The following is a 15,095-nucleotide window of genomic DNA, read 5'->3' as shown; positions in this document are numbered from 1 at the left end:
TTTGCTGTCAGAATTCTTCTTCCCTTTTTTCTATTAAGGCCTTCAACTAGTTGGATGAAGCCCACCCTCATTATAGAGGGTTATCTGCCTTACTCAAAGTCTACTAAGTTAAATGTTAATCTTATCTAAAAAAACAAAACAAAGCAACAACAACAAAACAAAGCTTCACAGAAACACAAAGAATAATGCTTGACCAGCTATCTCTGTACAAGTTGATATATAAAATTAAACATCACTAGATCTGAGGTTAAAATTATCTTAGAATTTGGGGAATTAGGGAAGAGTATGGTAAAACAGGAGACCTGAGGGCTGGACCTTGGTCTTCTGTGGACTTCTGTCGTGACTTTGTCTCTTGGTGCCTTTGTTTTCACATACGAATAAAAGAGGAACTATATATTCTCTGAAAGAATTTTCAAAGTGGACATTTTATAATGCGGGTGACTTACAAAATGAATGAATGAACACATGAATGGATGGATGGATGGATGAATGAAATGATTGACCAGTCATGAAGCCAAAGGGTAAGTGAGAGGAAATTTGGTAGTGAGTGCTCTTTCTTGAGCACTCACTATGTTCTAGGAGCTCTGTTAGACAACTTAAGTACGTAATTACATTCCGTCCTCCCACAGCCCTGCAGATGTTTACGAAGAAATAAACTGAGTGTTGTGAAAGAGAAGGGAGTGACTCAAGGTCTCACAATGGCGGAGCAGACATTGGAACCTGAGTTGGCTTTGTCATTTGCACTAGTCAGTGTGGCTAGTTAATACCAACCTGTGGCTTGGTTCTCTGAACATAGTTCTGTAGTAAGACAGAGCTGGGACAAAATGGGGCATGAGTTGAGCCTAGGACCTCCAGGCTGGACAGCCTTGACCGTCAACACTGAGCAAGATGCCTCTGGCATAGCTGGCCAGTCTCCAGGCAAGGTGAACCCCTGGTTCCAGCCAGGGCCAGGTTGTCTGGGGCTCCTTGCCTGGATGCTTTAAGAGGGGCTGGGCTGTCGGAGTCACCTCCCAGGCCCTGAGAACTAACCTCCAAACCTCAAGACTGGACTATCCACTTCCATCCACCAACAAACCAGAAAGAAGATGCATAGGGTGGTGCACTGGATGGAGCCAGGCTCGTCAGTGTTACAGTAACCTGGGTCCCCATCCCAGCTCTGCCATTTCTTTTTTTTTTTTAAGATTTTATTTATTTATTTGACAGAGAGAGATATAGTGAGAGAGGGAACACAAGCAGGGGGAGTGGGAGAGGGAGAAGCAGGCTTCCCGCGGAGCAGGGAGCAGGGAGCCCGATGCGGGGCTCGATCCCAGGACCCTGGGATCATGACCTGAGCCGAAGGCAGACGCTTAACGACTGCCCAGCTCTGCCATTTCTAAGCTGTGTGACCTTAGGAGATGATTTAACTTCTCTGAGCCTCAGTTTTCTCATTTCTAAACACCAGCTAATGGTACTTACCTTTCAAGCCTGTTAGCAATAGATGAGAAACCGTAAGGAGATACCAGGCTCCTTGCCTAGCAAAGAGTTGGTATTCAAGGATGGTGAATTTTCTCCCTACAGAGGCTAGATGAGTCTAGAAAAATTAAAGAGGATGATGAAGGTGGTGCAGGAAACTGAACCTGAACTTCTGCAAGTGTCGGTGGTAGGACATTCCAGGCTGTGTGTTGGGGGAGTTTGAATGCGGAATTGTTGGGCTCTAGGGTAGACACGGCGTTTAGGGCAGAGGACCAGGCTGGAGCTTGCCTGGTATCTGGGAACCATATGTCTTTGCAAAGGCCCTCAAGATCTGCCCTCTCTTTCGCCTCTCCTTTCCCTTCTCCTGCCTTTTCTGTCTCCTCTCCTGTCCTTGCCACTCCCCCTCCTTCCCTCTGAATTCTTTTCCTGCTCTCTCCTTCCCTTCCACTCTTCTCTGCCTCCTCCTTTCATGCCCCCTGCCTTTATTACTGACCACACTTTTCCTTTGCACTCTTGTTTCTCTCTTCCTCCCTCCTCCCTTTTTCTCTCCTCCCCTCTCTCTGTCGTGGGGGCTGGGGCTCCTCTGCTTGGGCCCTGTGGTTCATACCCATTAAACCTGACAGTCTCTCCTGTGGTAGAAAGAGGCAGCTTCCCCACCTCCCCCTCCCTTCCTGGGCCTGCCGCGATGCTCAGATCAGGCACCATCTGTTGCATTCATCCAGGCGACGGGTGAGCATTTTGCTGCTCTGGGGAGGCAGAGCTCAGCGGGTACCAGGAGGTAGTGTGGCTTGTTTGGACACCTTGATATATTGATATTGATAGAGCTCCCGAAAGGGATCATGGGGATGGGGGCAGGGGAGAGCAGGAGGTGGAACAAGGTGGGCCATGGAGGGGCTTTGCACAGGCACTTCCCCTGTAAGTCTGGGCTCTTGGCACTGCTGCCAAGGCGAGAGCAGCCAAACAGATGGATGGGATTTGTTACAGCCGGGATCAGAAGCCCTTGCAGCTCAGAGGAGCAAACCTTCCCTCTCCACGTCTTCCTGTCCTCCCAGCCAGTCCTGTCTGCATCGGTTTAGGAGAAAGGGAAGCAGAAATAGCAGGATGGGGAGAGGCTGATCTTTAGAATCAGTGAATGTTAGAGGCACAACAAAAAGGGATGGTGGATCAGTGGAGGTCTCAGCTGGACAAAGAAGGCACCTTCAGATGGGCCTTTTAGGAGAACGTCAATGAAGCAATTATTTATAGGGGCATAGGCAGAGTGAAGAGAATCAACATGGGGGTATTGAAGAACCAGGGACAAGAAATATCAGGAAGCCACTACTGACTCTTAGAACCGAAGGGGCAGGGAGAGGAAATGGTTTTCCTGGAGGCTTTGAGGACTGGATCTATGGACAGGGACCCCTGGCAGAAGAAGCTGTGATTGTCAAGGGTTCCAGACTCTGGGGAATCAGGCGCAGAGACAGGAAAGGAGCAAGGGAAGACCTATGTCCAAATCCTCTCCTCCTGTATCCTACCAGAGCATCCCAATGGGCAAAGCCAACTGGTAGCCACGTAACAAGGAGCAGGGATGTAGTCCATAGAAGGTCTGCCTCCAGGACATAGAGTGGGGTGGAATGAGCCTGGGGTGGGGCTGGATCATGGGGAGCAAATGGAGAACAGCCCGTACAGATCAGGAAAGAACATGTGTTCCATTGCCTACACTGTGCCAGAAGCTCGTGTTCTTAACCACCACACACCGTGCTTCTGTACCTCTTCCAAGGAACGCATGTGCAGAGACTCCAGGAGTCTAGCTCTTTCTTGTGAGTGTGAGACCCACCTAACCTGCCGTCTACTCGACACCTCTCCTTAGACGTCCAGAAGACACCAGGTATTCGTATCTCAGACCCAACTCATGTTTTCAGTCCTCTGGAATGTGTTCTCTTCCAGAGCTCCCTTTCTTGAGAGGCGCCTTCATGACGCCTCTGTGGAAGCCAGGCCAGGAGTCATCTTCCATACCTGCCACTCTCCCTCATCCGTACTTTCCAGTCAGCCACCACCTCCTGAGGGAGTTGTGCCTGCAAGATAACTCTCAGATGTGCCCAATTCTCTGTCTGCACTGTTTCTGTCTCTGCTCTTTCTGCTCCGCTGTCTACTTCTCTATCTCTGCCTCTGCTTCTCTATCTAGGGATCATCATCTCGTATGTGGACTTCTGCACAAATGCCCCGTCCTCCTGGCTGGTCTTCTTACTTCTATTTCTGTCCATCTCCAGTGAATTCTGCTGTCTGCTGCTGGAACGATCTTCCCTACATGAAAATCTGATCAAGCCTCTCTTCAGTCTAAAATTGTCAGCGTGTTCTGTCCTTAATAAGGCCCAGAACGGTTGGGGTTGGGGTTGGGGTTACGACTTCCTACCTCTCCAGCATGATCTCATGCCACTTGCTTTCAGTGTTTCGGTCCCAGTGAGTGGTGGTGCAGCTCCTTCCATATTCCTTCTCCTCAAAGGGTTCTTTGTTTGAATTCTTCCCCTCCTCTCCTGTTCTCTTCGCCTCGCCCCTCCCCCACCACTACCTCATCACCTGATTAACTCCTACTTTTTTCAGCCCTTAGTCCCACTACCCACTCCTTAAAGCAAATTTCCATGATTTTCCTGAACTAGGTCATATTCCGCTAAGAGAGCCTCTGGATCCTCTTTCTCCTCTCCTTTGTGGTATACGTCACTTAAAGTTTTTTACATGTATGTGTATATCATTTCATTAATCTTGGTCCATCCTGTCTATATGGTGAGCACTTTGCGGGGGGGGGGGCTGTTTGTCTTTTCTGTTATGGACTGCATGATATATATTGAAACCTTAACCTCAGTATGACTGTGTTTGTCTACTTGGGCTGACATAACAAAATAGCGTAGATAGGGTGGCTTAAACAACAGACATTTATTTTCTCACAGTTCTGGAGGCTAGGAGGCCAAGACCAGGACACCAGACAGTTGGGGTCTGGCTTGCAAGATGGCTGCCTTCTCACTGTGTACTCACATGGCCTTTCTGAGCGTATACATGTACGTGGGGAAAGCAAGAGAAGAGAGAGAGAGAGAGATTTCTTCCTCTTCTTATAAAGACACTGATCCTATTGGATGAGGACCTCACCTTTATGACCTCATTTAACTTTAATTACCTACTAAAAGCCCTATCTCCAAATATAGTCACATTGGGGGTTAGGGCTTCAACATAAGAAATTTGGAGGGACACAGGTCAATCCACAGCAGACTGTATCTGGAGATAGGATCTTTAAGAGGGAATTAAAATTAAATAAGATCATGAAGGTGGGGCCCTAATCAGATAGGACTGGGTGTCAGAAAAAGAGGAAGATCTCTCTCTTTCCCTCTCTCTTTATCTCTGTCTCTGCCTCCCTGCCTCGGGTTCTCTCTCCCTACTATGTGAGCTCACGACGAGCTGCCTGTCTGTAAGCCAAGGAGAGAGACCTCACTAGAACCCAACCATCCTGGCATCCTGATCTCAAAACTTCCAGCCTTTAGAGCTGTGAGAACATAAATTTTTGTTAAGTCACCCAATCTATGAGTTTTGTTCCGGCGGCCCAAGCTAAGACAATACCTCCTGTACTTGTCACAGATACATTATGGTTTTTCTGAAAACACTGTTGAATGGATGCATGAACGAACAGGAAGATGAATGAAGGCATGAATGTTGGCAACCTATATGGGCCCCTCCCTTGGAGGATTTCAGACTATGGCTTGCTCTAAACTTTTGACCACAGTATAGTCCAACTCTTACAGTTTGGGGCCAATCATGCTCATCTCTAGGTTTAAACCATCAGGACTGGGTGTGGAAGTGCTTCTCAGGATTGGAGGGTAGCCTCTTGCTGGAGGGCTGTGCATGGTAGGCTTGGAGTAGGTGTCCCATGTTTGGGTTGTTCTTCTCAGTTCACCTTTAAGTAGACCTAATGGAGATATCTAGGAAGACAACAAGACAGGCAGGTGAGGAAGTTATAATGCCACCATGTGGTCCATTTGTATTGTCAATTGCCTTCGCCTGAGCAAGCATGGATTTCCCCTATGTCCTCAAAGACAGAGCTTCTCACAGAGCCCAGTGCCCAAACCAGCTGCCTGGGTATGAGCTATGCCCCAGATGCATCTGTCTAAGCCAAAAAGCTTACCCGGGAAAACAGGAGCTCCTTAGAAGTTGGTGTGGGGATGTTCAGAAGCCTTCTTGTCCAGTCTGGTGAAATCCCTTCAAAGAAACAGGAATCTTTTGCACATACCATCTCCTGGCCTTAGACAGCGGGTAGCTCAAAACTGAAGAAGCGTCCTTGCCTCTAGAGACATAGATGGAGGGAGGGCTGAGCTTGAAGATTTCAAAGTTGGGACTCTCTTTGGGAATTTCTCAGAACAAAGGCAGCGAGGCCATTTAGACGGTTTCCTTAGCTTCCTTCCCATTTCTTCTCCTTGCTTTTTATGTTGCCCCTCTCCTTCCTTCTTGAGCTTTTCTGCTTTTTTTTTTTCTCTTTTATCTTCCACCTTTTTCTCTCTGCCTTTCTAACCTCACTCTTAGCATTCTCTGGAACTTTCTACCAGTCTCAATTTTGAAACTTTATAGGAATGAGGCTACTAACAAATCCATCGAGGGTATTGATAAAAATGGAGCATTGGAGCCAGAGTTAGAAGGCTTGACTTTGCCACTTGCTAGCTTGGAGGGAGTCGTATGCCATTGCAGAGATCTCGTCTCGCTGCTGTCTCACCTAAATCTGTGTGTTCCACTCCCAGGTGCTCAGTTTCCCTTCAGTAATGTTGGGCTATTGTACCCAGTGATCTCCATGTCACAGTACTCCTCAAATGTTTGACTGACAGACTGCCATCTTCCTGCACTGCCACTGTTCTGGTTCAGGCCACCGTGGCCTCTGGCTGGCTACTGCAATAGCCTCTGTGTTGGATTCTCCACACTCTCCTTAGGAATTGTTGTCAAAGGGACTTATTTTGAACATGCCAGTCTTCTGTGAATTTTCAGTGAACAGCTTTCGCCATTAGCATGCATTCCAAACTCCTTGATGCGATTGACAGTGATCTACCTCTCTGGCCCGGCCTTGTCTTCACATGCTCCCTTGGAGCCACACTGAACTCCTGTCAGTTGCTTAAGCATCATGCTCTTTCTGGCTTCAGATCTTTGTACATGGTTCTCCTCCTACCCAGGCAATCTTTCTTATCCCAAATCTCTTTAGTAACCGTACCCTGATTCTACTCTCTTTGCTAATTCCTATTCATCCTTAAGGTGTCTGTATAAATAGTGCCTCCTCCAGGAAGCCTGCCTTGACTCCCTGGATGGGTGAAAGGACCCTTCTCGGTGCTACTCGGGTACTCTGTACTCTCCTATCACCAAAGTATTGCAGTGTTGGGAATGCCTGGGTATGTGTCCTTCCAAGCTATGAACCCCTTGAATCATGGATTGTGTCTGACTTTTCACCACCATATCTCACGGGCTTGGGGCACTGCCTGGAACAGTGTGTGTTGAATGCATAAGTGAGGAAGCCAACAGATACTGGCACCTGTGGCTTCTGTATCCTCGTGGGTCAGGGAGGGAGCTCTAGGGACTCAGGGTGGCCAGGCCCAGTCCTCCAGGGGCTGGGGGTGGGCCGAGCCCTAACCTCAGCCCCATTGCCCACCCTGTAGCAGCAGCTGAGGCGACGCAGGAGACAGTGGAGTCCCTGATGCAGAAGTTCAAGGAGAGTTTCCGCGCTAACACGCCCATCGAGATCGGTCAGCTGCAGCCAGCCCCGCGCAGGGCCTCGGCAGGGAAGCGGAAGCGGAGGAGCAAGTCTCGAGGTAGGCCCTCCCAGCACCGCTTGCCAGGGTGTCAGCGGGCTGTCCCCAGGTTCTGAAGGTATCGGCAAGAGCTGTGCCCCCTTCCCTTGCTGCCCTGTACTCCCAGAATCGTGCCGCGGTGTCCCCGATTGGTCATCTCAGCTGAGGCTTATAGACAGCATACCTGTGCCCCTGGGTGTGGAGCGTCTCTGAGCCCCAGCTGCCTCATCTGAGGCGGGAATGGACCATCCGTCTTTCGGAGTGGCTGAGAAGATTGGCAACAATCTATGGAAAGTGCCTCACAGGGGCCCCGAGCACAGTAGATGCCCTTTACATCGTAGCTGGTGGCGCTTTGGAGAGTGCAGGAGAGGTGGACGTTCTCATGGAAGGCGTCCCCAAGCTGGGATACCAGAACAGGTTTTGGAGTCACTCTTCGATAGCCTGAGTCGTATCGCTGTCAAGAGTAGAAGCACTGTCAATGAGACAGAACCGGATTCAAATGTTGGTTCTACTCTTAACTAATCATGTCACCTTGGGCAGGTTGCTCTGCTTCTCCATGCCACTCCTCTCTCATAGGATTGTTATGATATCTTAGCACAGTGCCCCACCCAGCATGCAATAAAAGGTAGATCTTTCCTTCCTTCTCCTTCTCTTCCTCCTCTTCCCATTCTCTCCTCCTCCTCCTCCTCATCATCATCATCACCATCATCACCTCTTTCTTTCTCTGGTCATCTGTATGACTTTGTCAATGGGATGAACCCCCTTATCATTGCTTGGCATCCCAATCCCTTCCCTTTTCTTTACATTCACTCAGTAGCCTACAGCTCTTCTCTTCTTCTGGCCTCTCATGTCTCTAGTTCCTATGAACATAGTTCTAATGACGTCACTCCTCTTCTTCCAGAGCTTTAGTGGCTGTCCAGTGCCTTCAGAAGTGTCTGGGCTTGTGGAAAGGACATTCAAGACCATTGCAGAGCTCTCGTCTCTCTTCTGTCTCATCTAAATCTGTATATTCCACTTCTGTGTTCCTTTCCATGCCATTCTCCCTGCCTTAAATGACCTCTCTAACCCTATGAGAAATTGTCATTTATGGACACTTACTCCAGGTAGCAGGCTAAATATTATGTACCTCTTTTTTACATTTGATTCTCAGAAACCCTATGTAGGAGGTACAGTGGTAATTCCCATTTTATAGATGATATCACAAGGCACAGGAAGCTGCAGTAACTTGCCCAAAGGGACGCCCAAGTAAGTAGGAGAGCCAGGAAGAACTAAACCGGCTGGGTTCCAAACATTAACTAAACCACTGTGTTCTAAGCTAGTGAGGTCCTACCTGTGTTCCCCAGTTTTATCCTGTGAAATCCCGAACCCTGTGCTACACCGAGGATCTGCACATTAAACTGAGGTCATATATCAAGGCAGAAGTTGGTGGTGGAGTTGCTTTTTGAAATTCACATAGTAAACCCCAGGTTGAACTGATACATAATGATGATTAAGTTGCTTTGAAGTCAGCAGCATGCAGTGCTATTCCCAGCCCAGTCAACTTCAACTTGTGTGGCTTTCAAAGAGTCCCTGGATGTCTCTGAGGCTCAGTCTCCTCTTCTGTACAATGGGTTGTCAATCCCCACCCCAGATCGTTGCTGTGAAGATCGGATGAAGTGGTGAAGGTGGACAGCATGGAATGCTCAGCTAATGTGTGTCAGGAGCTGAATAAATATTGTCATGTATTTGTCCTATCTTATTTTTGTTCAGGGTCATTTGTAGTTTCATTCAGCCTTACCTATCCATCTTTTGTCTTCCATCGTTCACCAAGAATTCCCCTCCTAGATCCTCCCTGCAAATACAGCCCCCGTGAGTACAAGTGACTCCCAGTCCATAACCTCCCCTCTGTTCTCAATGCCAGTCTGAATTCATGTCCTTAGTGTCCTATCCAAAACATTCGCTATACCACTGAATTCTTCCCCCGCCAAATCCCTCTTTTGCACCATAACTGTCTTAATGAGGACTCTACTCTTGGGCATTTGGGCTGTTTCTGATAATTCACCATTAAACAGTGCCATAAACGATGCCACATGGAACTTTTTTTCAAACTTGTCCATCAAACTTGGCCTTCACTCTTCAGGCAGAATTTCAGAATTTGCTTATTAATGAAAATCTGTTTGACTTAGATGATGATTGGATATCAAGTTATTTTGATTTACAAGTCAAATTGGGCCTAAGAGAACTAATGGGAGAAGAAATGCATTTTCCCCCTAAATGTGTCTTGAATCTGTCCCCCCCTTTCTTCATCACCATTATGACCATTGCCACCTCTCAACTCCCGCTTGCAACTATGCCCTCCTTGAAATTCTGTCTCCCCAAAGTAGCCAGAGTAATCTTTTTAGAAACATAAACCAGATAAGGTCCCTTTCTGATTAAAATCATTCAGTGGTTTTCCTGTTGTCCTTAGATTACAACCCAAACTACTTGCCAATCTCCTGTTCCATCTGGATCTGACTTCTGCTCTCTTGACTCACTTGGCATTTCCTCGTGATCCAGCCACACTGCCTTCCTTCAGATTGCAGGAACCCAGCACATGGTTCCCCACTTTCGAATCTGACAACTTGCTGTCTCCCCCTTGCTGTGTTTCTTTACACCCTCCCCCCGACCCTGGCTGCTTTCCTGGCTGTTCTCCCACTGTTCAGCTCTCATCGCAGATATGAGCTCCTCCAGACTGTCTTCCATGACCACCCAGCCTAATGCTTTCTACCCCAAGACGTGCTATATAACCCTTTTTTCACTTGTTCCATAATAATGTGGTCTAAAATTATTTTTCTTTGCTTACTGTCTTCCTCTCAAAAAATGTGTTTCATATTCATAAACCTAATACATAGAATGTGCAGAACGTGTTTAATAAATATTTGTGGAATAAATGAGTGTATTAACCTCAAAGATCATTCGAAAGTGGCTCAGTTTTATAACTTCTGAATTGGTGATGTAGGAGGGATCCAAGATAAACCAAAGCCTCTTGGTACAGACCTCCAGGGAATCTTGTTTCCCCTAGAGATAGACTCTCTGATGGATAGCACATTAACTGTGCTCAAGTGGATGCTGTTAAGGCAATTTTCAAAATGGCTTAATAACATTGTGCTCGTGATTTTATTGCCACCATTGGATAAGGTTTTTTGCAAGAGAGACTAAGGATAGCATGCACCAGCCCCGCAGTTCCCAGCTCACATGCTTACCACCATGGGTCCTCAAGATTTTCTTGGACTGAAGAACTCCATGGCCCATAAAAGTCATAGAAATTCTGCATTCTCCTTCTGCCTCTTGGAAATTGCCAAATGCATCTTCGACTCTTGAAGATCCTAGGAAGTCCTGTAGAACAGAAAGCTGGGCTTCTTTGTTTATCTCCACATCTGTGCAAACGTCTTGACCACAGACTCTGTCCCACCCCCCCCCCCCCCCCCGCCGGAACATTTATTCTCATCTCAAGGAACAGAGACGATCCTAGACACGCGATGTTGGAAGTGCTCCGTCTGCCCACACTGACCCTCGGAAGCCCCAGATACGGTCCGATGGGTCTGGATTCTCGGTCTGTCACTGCCCGGCTCCTCTCCCTGCCGCAGAGGCAGTGTCGGGCCTTCTGGCTCAGAGTGGGAGCACCTGGCCTCTCTCTGCTTCTGTGGGCTTTGTGCCCAGGCCGTGGGGCTCAGCGGTTTGCAGCAGATGGAGTGGGCAGTGGAGAACCAGGGTCGTGGAGTGAAGCACATGGTTAAAAGCAGCTCGGATGTGTGTCTGTGGCTCTGGCTTCCTCCTGAGTGGCCTCGTGGACGCTCAAGTGCATCATCCTTAGGCGGACAGAGGAAGGCAGTGGGGGACTCCAACAGGGTTTTATGAGGCAGCTGTTGGGCAGGTACTCCCCAGCGTCCACAGGCAGTGAACAGTGAATGTGTTGGAGCTAAACTAAAGCCGGGGAAGATTGCTTGTGATATGAGGAAGAGCATCCTGAGGTTGATGAAGTTTAGCTAGTGGTTTAAAAGTGGGGCTTTTCTATTTGAAATTGAACTAACCACCATGGGCTAACTGAATGAGCTTAAGCAAATGAAGAAGCTGTGTTAGCCTCAGTCTTCCCATCTGTAAAATGGCATTAATAATACCAACGTCATATATGGGTTGTGGGATAATACCTACAAAATGTGTAGCCCAGGACCTGGCACTTGGGCGACTGACTCAATAATGAGTAGCTGATGTTATCACTGATATCAGGGTTCTGCTCATGTGGCCCACAGAGGCTCCCAGCTCCCAGCTCTGCCCCATGCTCTCTGGGCCACTGCCTCTGACCTGGCTGAGGTTCCATTATTCCTCATCCAGAGTCCTGCAACAGCCCCTTCATCCACAAATCCATCTTCTACCCTGGGGGCTGGAGCGATCTTTTGCAAACACACTACATCGGGCCATGTCACTCTCCTGCCTACATTTCCCTGATCCTCTGTCACTTGCCTTGGGGGCATCTCAAGCTTTTGTGGGGAAGTCTTCCTAAAGACATGTGAGAATCAACACACTCCCAAAGGGTCTATAGCTGTATTTGAAAGACATCGGTCATAAACCCCAAATTCCAGGTTCCACCTAAAAAAAATCCATGACATTCTATTTCATAACATGCACATGCTTGTTTTAGTTTAAATCATGCTACCTCATTTTTTCGGTTAAATTATTTATCATTTTCTCAAGTCTTTAGGCAATATCGATGTCCCAGGAAGAAGAACCAAGCTTATGGTGTACCGTCTTCAAAGGGTTTCTATAGGAGCAAATGAGACAATGCTTGTAAAACAGGGAGCACAGAGCCCAGCAAAAGGTGCACATTGAATATGTGTGTTCCATTGTGTTACTTTTATCACTACTGTTTTATTATTACTTTTACTTATATCAGTATCATTACCCATTTGGGGTACACTTAACTCCATTTTAGAAGCAAGAATCTATAAGATGAAAGGAACATGCCTAATAGTGTAAAAAGTTGCCGTAGTCTGCTACACAAGGCTCCCTCCTAGCCTGGTTCCAGCCTGCCCCTAGCGCCCTCCAAGTCCCAAGCCTCTGCATTCTGTGGCTTCTGGCACACTGGCCATTCTTCCATTCAGCCAACCTGCCTTGCTTTCCAAGTCTGTGTACAGATCATGTTCTGCCTAAAACACCCTCCTTTTCTCTCTTCTTTGTACCCCAGACAGCAGATTTCTACTCATTTTTGAGAATTCAGTTTCAAAATCTTCTCTGTGAAGAACACACCCTCGGCCCGCCCTCAGCCCTCACCTCGGCTGAGTGGGCCACTCCTTTGTCTGGGCACATGTGGCCCCGTGCTGCTGTCTCAGCCTTTATCACAATCCATTGTAAATACATGTGAACACATCTGTCTCCCTCCCCAGCTCTGACAGTCCCATGATGGGAAGGACAGTGATTTATGTCTCTCTGTAGCTCCAATGTGTAACAGAACGGGCATAGAATAGCAGTCAGCTGAATGGGAGAGTATGTGGATGGATGGATGGATGGATGGAAGGATAGATGGATAAAACAAGATAGCTGGGAGCATCGTAGAATACAAATGGTTAAGGAGATGTGGTGCGCTGGCATCTCCCAAGCATTTAGAGTATTTAGTATATTCTAAGTACTGTGCTTATCACATATTATCTCATTGAAAACCTCCCCAGATCCCATAAGGTAAGGACTGTAATTGTCCCCGTCTACAAAAGAGGAAGTTCAACTATCAGTTAAGTGACTTGCCCAAGTTTATCCAGCTAGTAGACTGTGGAACTGTGACCTCGGGGCAGACAGAGCCCACACTGCAGTTGCCAGATGACTTGGGTTTTAGTCCCGGCTAGTCCGAGTAGGATCTTCAAGCTGTGAAATGGTACCAGCCTAGTCTAGATTCTGGAAGGAAGCGGTTGTAGCTTCTCGTGCACTGACCAGTGTTTCTGCATCGTCAGTGCTACCGTGAGGGTGTTGAGGGGCTAGAAGACTCTGGAAGGTGAGGCATCTCTCTCTGCGTCAGGACAAGAGTCAGATGTCCTCGGACCTCAGGGAGCCATGCCCTGTCCTCAGGGGCTTGCAGAAAGTATATACGCTTTTCATTTAGGACAAATTTGAAGACTTCACAAAGAAAGTCACCCTAAGGCATTGTTTGGAAGGGCAAGCAGGCTTTTGGCACGTGGCAGTGGGGGCAGGGAGGAGCATCCAGCACGAGACATGGCACAGAGGTGGAGGAAAAAAGAACAATTTCATCCCAGACAAAGGGCCAGACCCCAGAGAGCTGACATGTGTCCAGTCCTCCCCCTCTCCCTGCAACGATCTCATGGTTTCCAGCAGAACTTCATTCTAATTATGCAGTTTCAAGACTTGCTTTAGCAAAAAGGGCAGGGACCTTTACCCAAACCTCCCTGGTAGAAAGGGAAGGCTGCTAAGCGGGAAGAGAGGTTAGCGGAACAAAGATGGGAACCAGAGACATAAAGATGGAACCTGGGGCTGCCTGTTCAATATTTAAGCATCACAACAACCCAGGAAGGCAGATAATTTAAAGCCATTAATGTTTCTGAATATTTTCCTCCAACTAAGTGAATAGTTTATAGCCAGTTACCAATAAACAGAAAAAAAAAATATATATATATATATATAATACATATGCGTATTAAATATATATATATATTTACATAAGCCTACATTCTGAGGACAGTGTCTTGCAGTAAAAGAGCGTATTGGGGTGTATCTGTCAGGGAGGATAAAGGAGCCAGAAGCTCTGATAACCTCTTCTCTATCTGCCCTGTGATATTTGTCATTTATTACCTTTTATTAGAGTAATTTATGACCACCTCTCTTCTCCCTTAATTAAACTCATGAAGTGCAGTGGCTATGTCCGGGTCAGGCCTGTGCTTTCATTGACTAGCCTAGCTCCTGACAAATAGCAGATGCTCAGTTAATGCTTGATGGATTAATGGACAATTAATCACCCAGGCTGCCTGATCTTGGACAAGACTTTCAACCCTCCGGGCCTCAGTGTCCCCATCTAAGAGGCTGTGTGTTTTTGTGGAAACAAGCTCAGGTTCCGAAGTCAGAGGGATGTGAATCCATATCCCAGTTCTGCCTCTGACTCGTTCAACTTTGGGAAGTGACTTTGTGGGCTAAAGTGGCATTGCCTAATCTACAAATTGTATAATCGGCCACCTCCTAGGGGGTTGGGGGATTCGAGTTAATGCATGTGAAGTATTCAGCAGGCTGCATTGAACATGGCAAATACCCAATAAATCTTTGTTGTTGTTAATTTGGAAAGCAAAGGTGATGTGCTAGATAATTTCCACAGGTCCCCTCTGACTTAAATGGTCTTTGATGATAAATCTGATGGGGAAGCATGGTTGTCTATTGAAAAGTATTTGGACTCAGAAAACCCTGGCTGGAACTCCAGCTCTTAAGTGCAGTTGGGTCCTCAGGGAAACTGCTTAATCTCGTTGGGTTTCCACCCCTAGCACCTGGAGATGTGAGGAAACCTGCCATTCTTATGTCCCAGGGCCATTGTGAGAATGTGCTGTTTAGGGAGATGCTCCTTTAGGCAATCTATGGATTAGCTGCACTCTGTGGATTAGCTGCATCCTGAAATCAGTCTTGGCACCTTCAGAGGCAGGGAATGTCATGCATATTTGATGGCGAAGCCTTTACCCCCGGGCTCTGGCTTTCCTTTGCTTGGCCCCAGGCCCTTCCCAAGAGGGCCAGTGCCACCAGCAGCCTAGTGATTCCCATGTTGGGCTGAGCTACAAGAGAGCTGATTTGTAGTCAGAGTACACAGCCGCCTCCATAAATCTCTGATGTATGTTTCAGAGAAGTTTGCATTGCTGAAAG

General features: G+C 47.5%; 1 protein-coding gene across 6 annotated transcripts in view; it reads left to right on the top strand.

Annotated features, from left to right (window-relative positions):
* Positions 1-15,095, top strand: part of ASTN2 (astrotactin 2) — an 877,839-nt gene that overhangs the window by 263,217 nt on the left and 599,527 nt on the right. For 4 of the 6 annotated variants that reach the window (XM_032419129.1, XM_032419127.1, XM_032419126.1 and 1 more), the window contains one exon: positions 7,107-7,259. The exons of 1 other annotated variant lie outside the window; for it this stretch is intronic. In XM_032419129.1, coding sequence (XP_032275020.1) covers positions 7,107-7,259 — 153 coding nt within the window. The remainder of the gene's footprint in view (positions 1-7,106; positions 7,260-15,095) is intronic. One more of the 6 variants, XM_032419131.1, reaches the window with a different exon arrangement.

This window comes from Phoca vitulina, unplaced genomic scaffold (assembly GCF_004348235.1).
Source record: "Phoca vitulina isolate PV1807 unplaced genomic scaffold, GSC_HSeal_1.0 scaffold21, whole genome shotgun sequence".
In the NCBI taxonomy this organism is placed as follows: Eukaryota; Metazoa; Chordata; class Mammalia; order Carnivora; family Phocidae; genus Phoca; species Phoca vitulina.
This window is presented reverse-complemented; position numbering and strand designations above follow the sequence as displayed.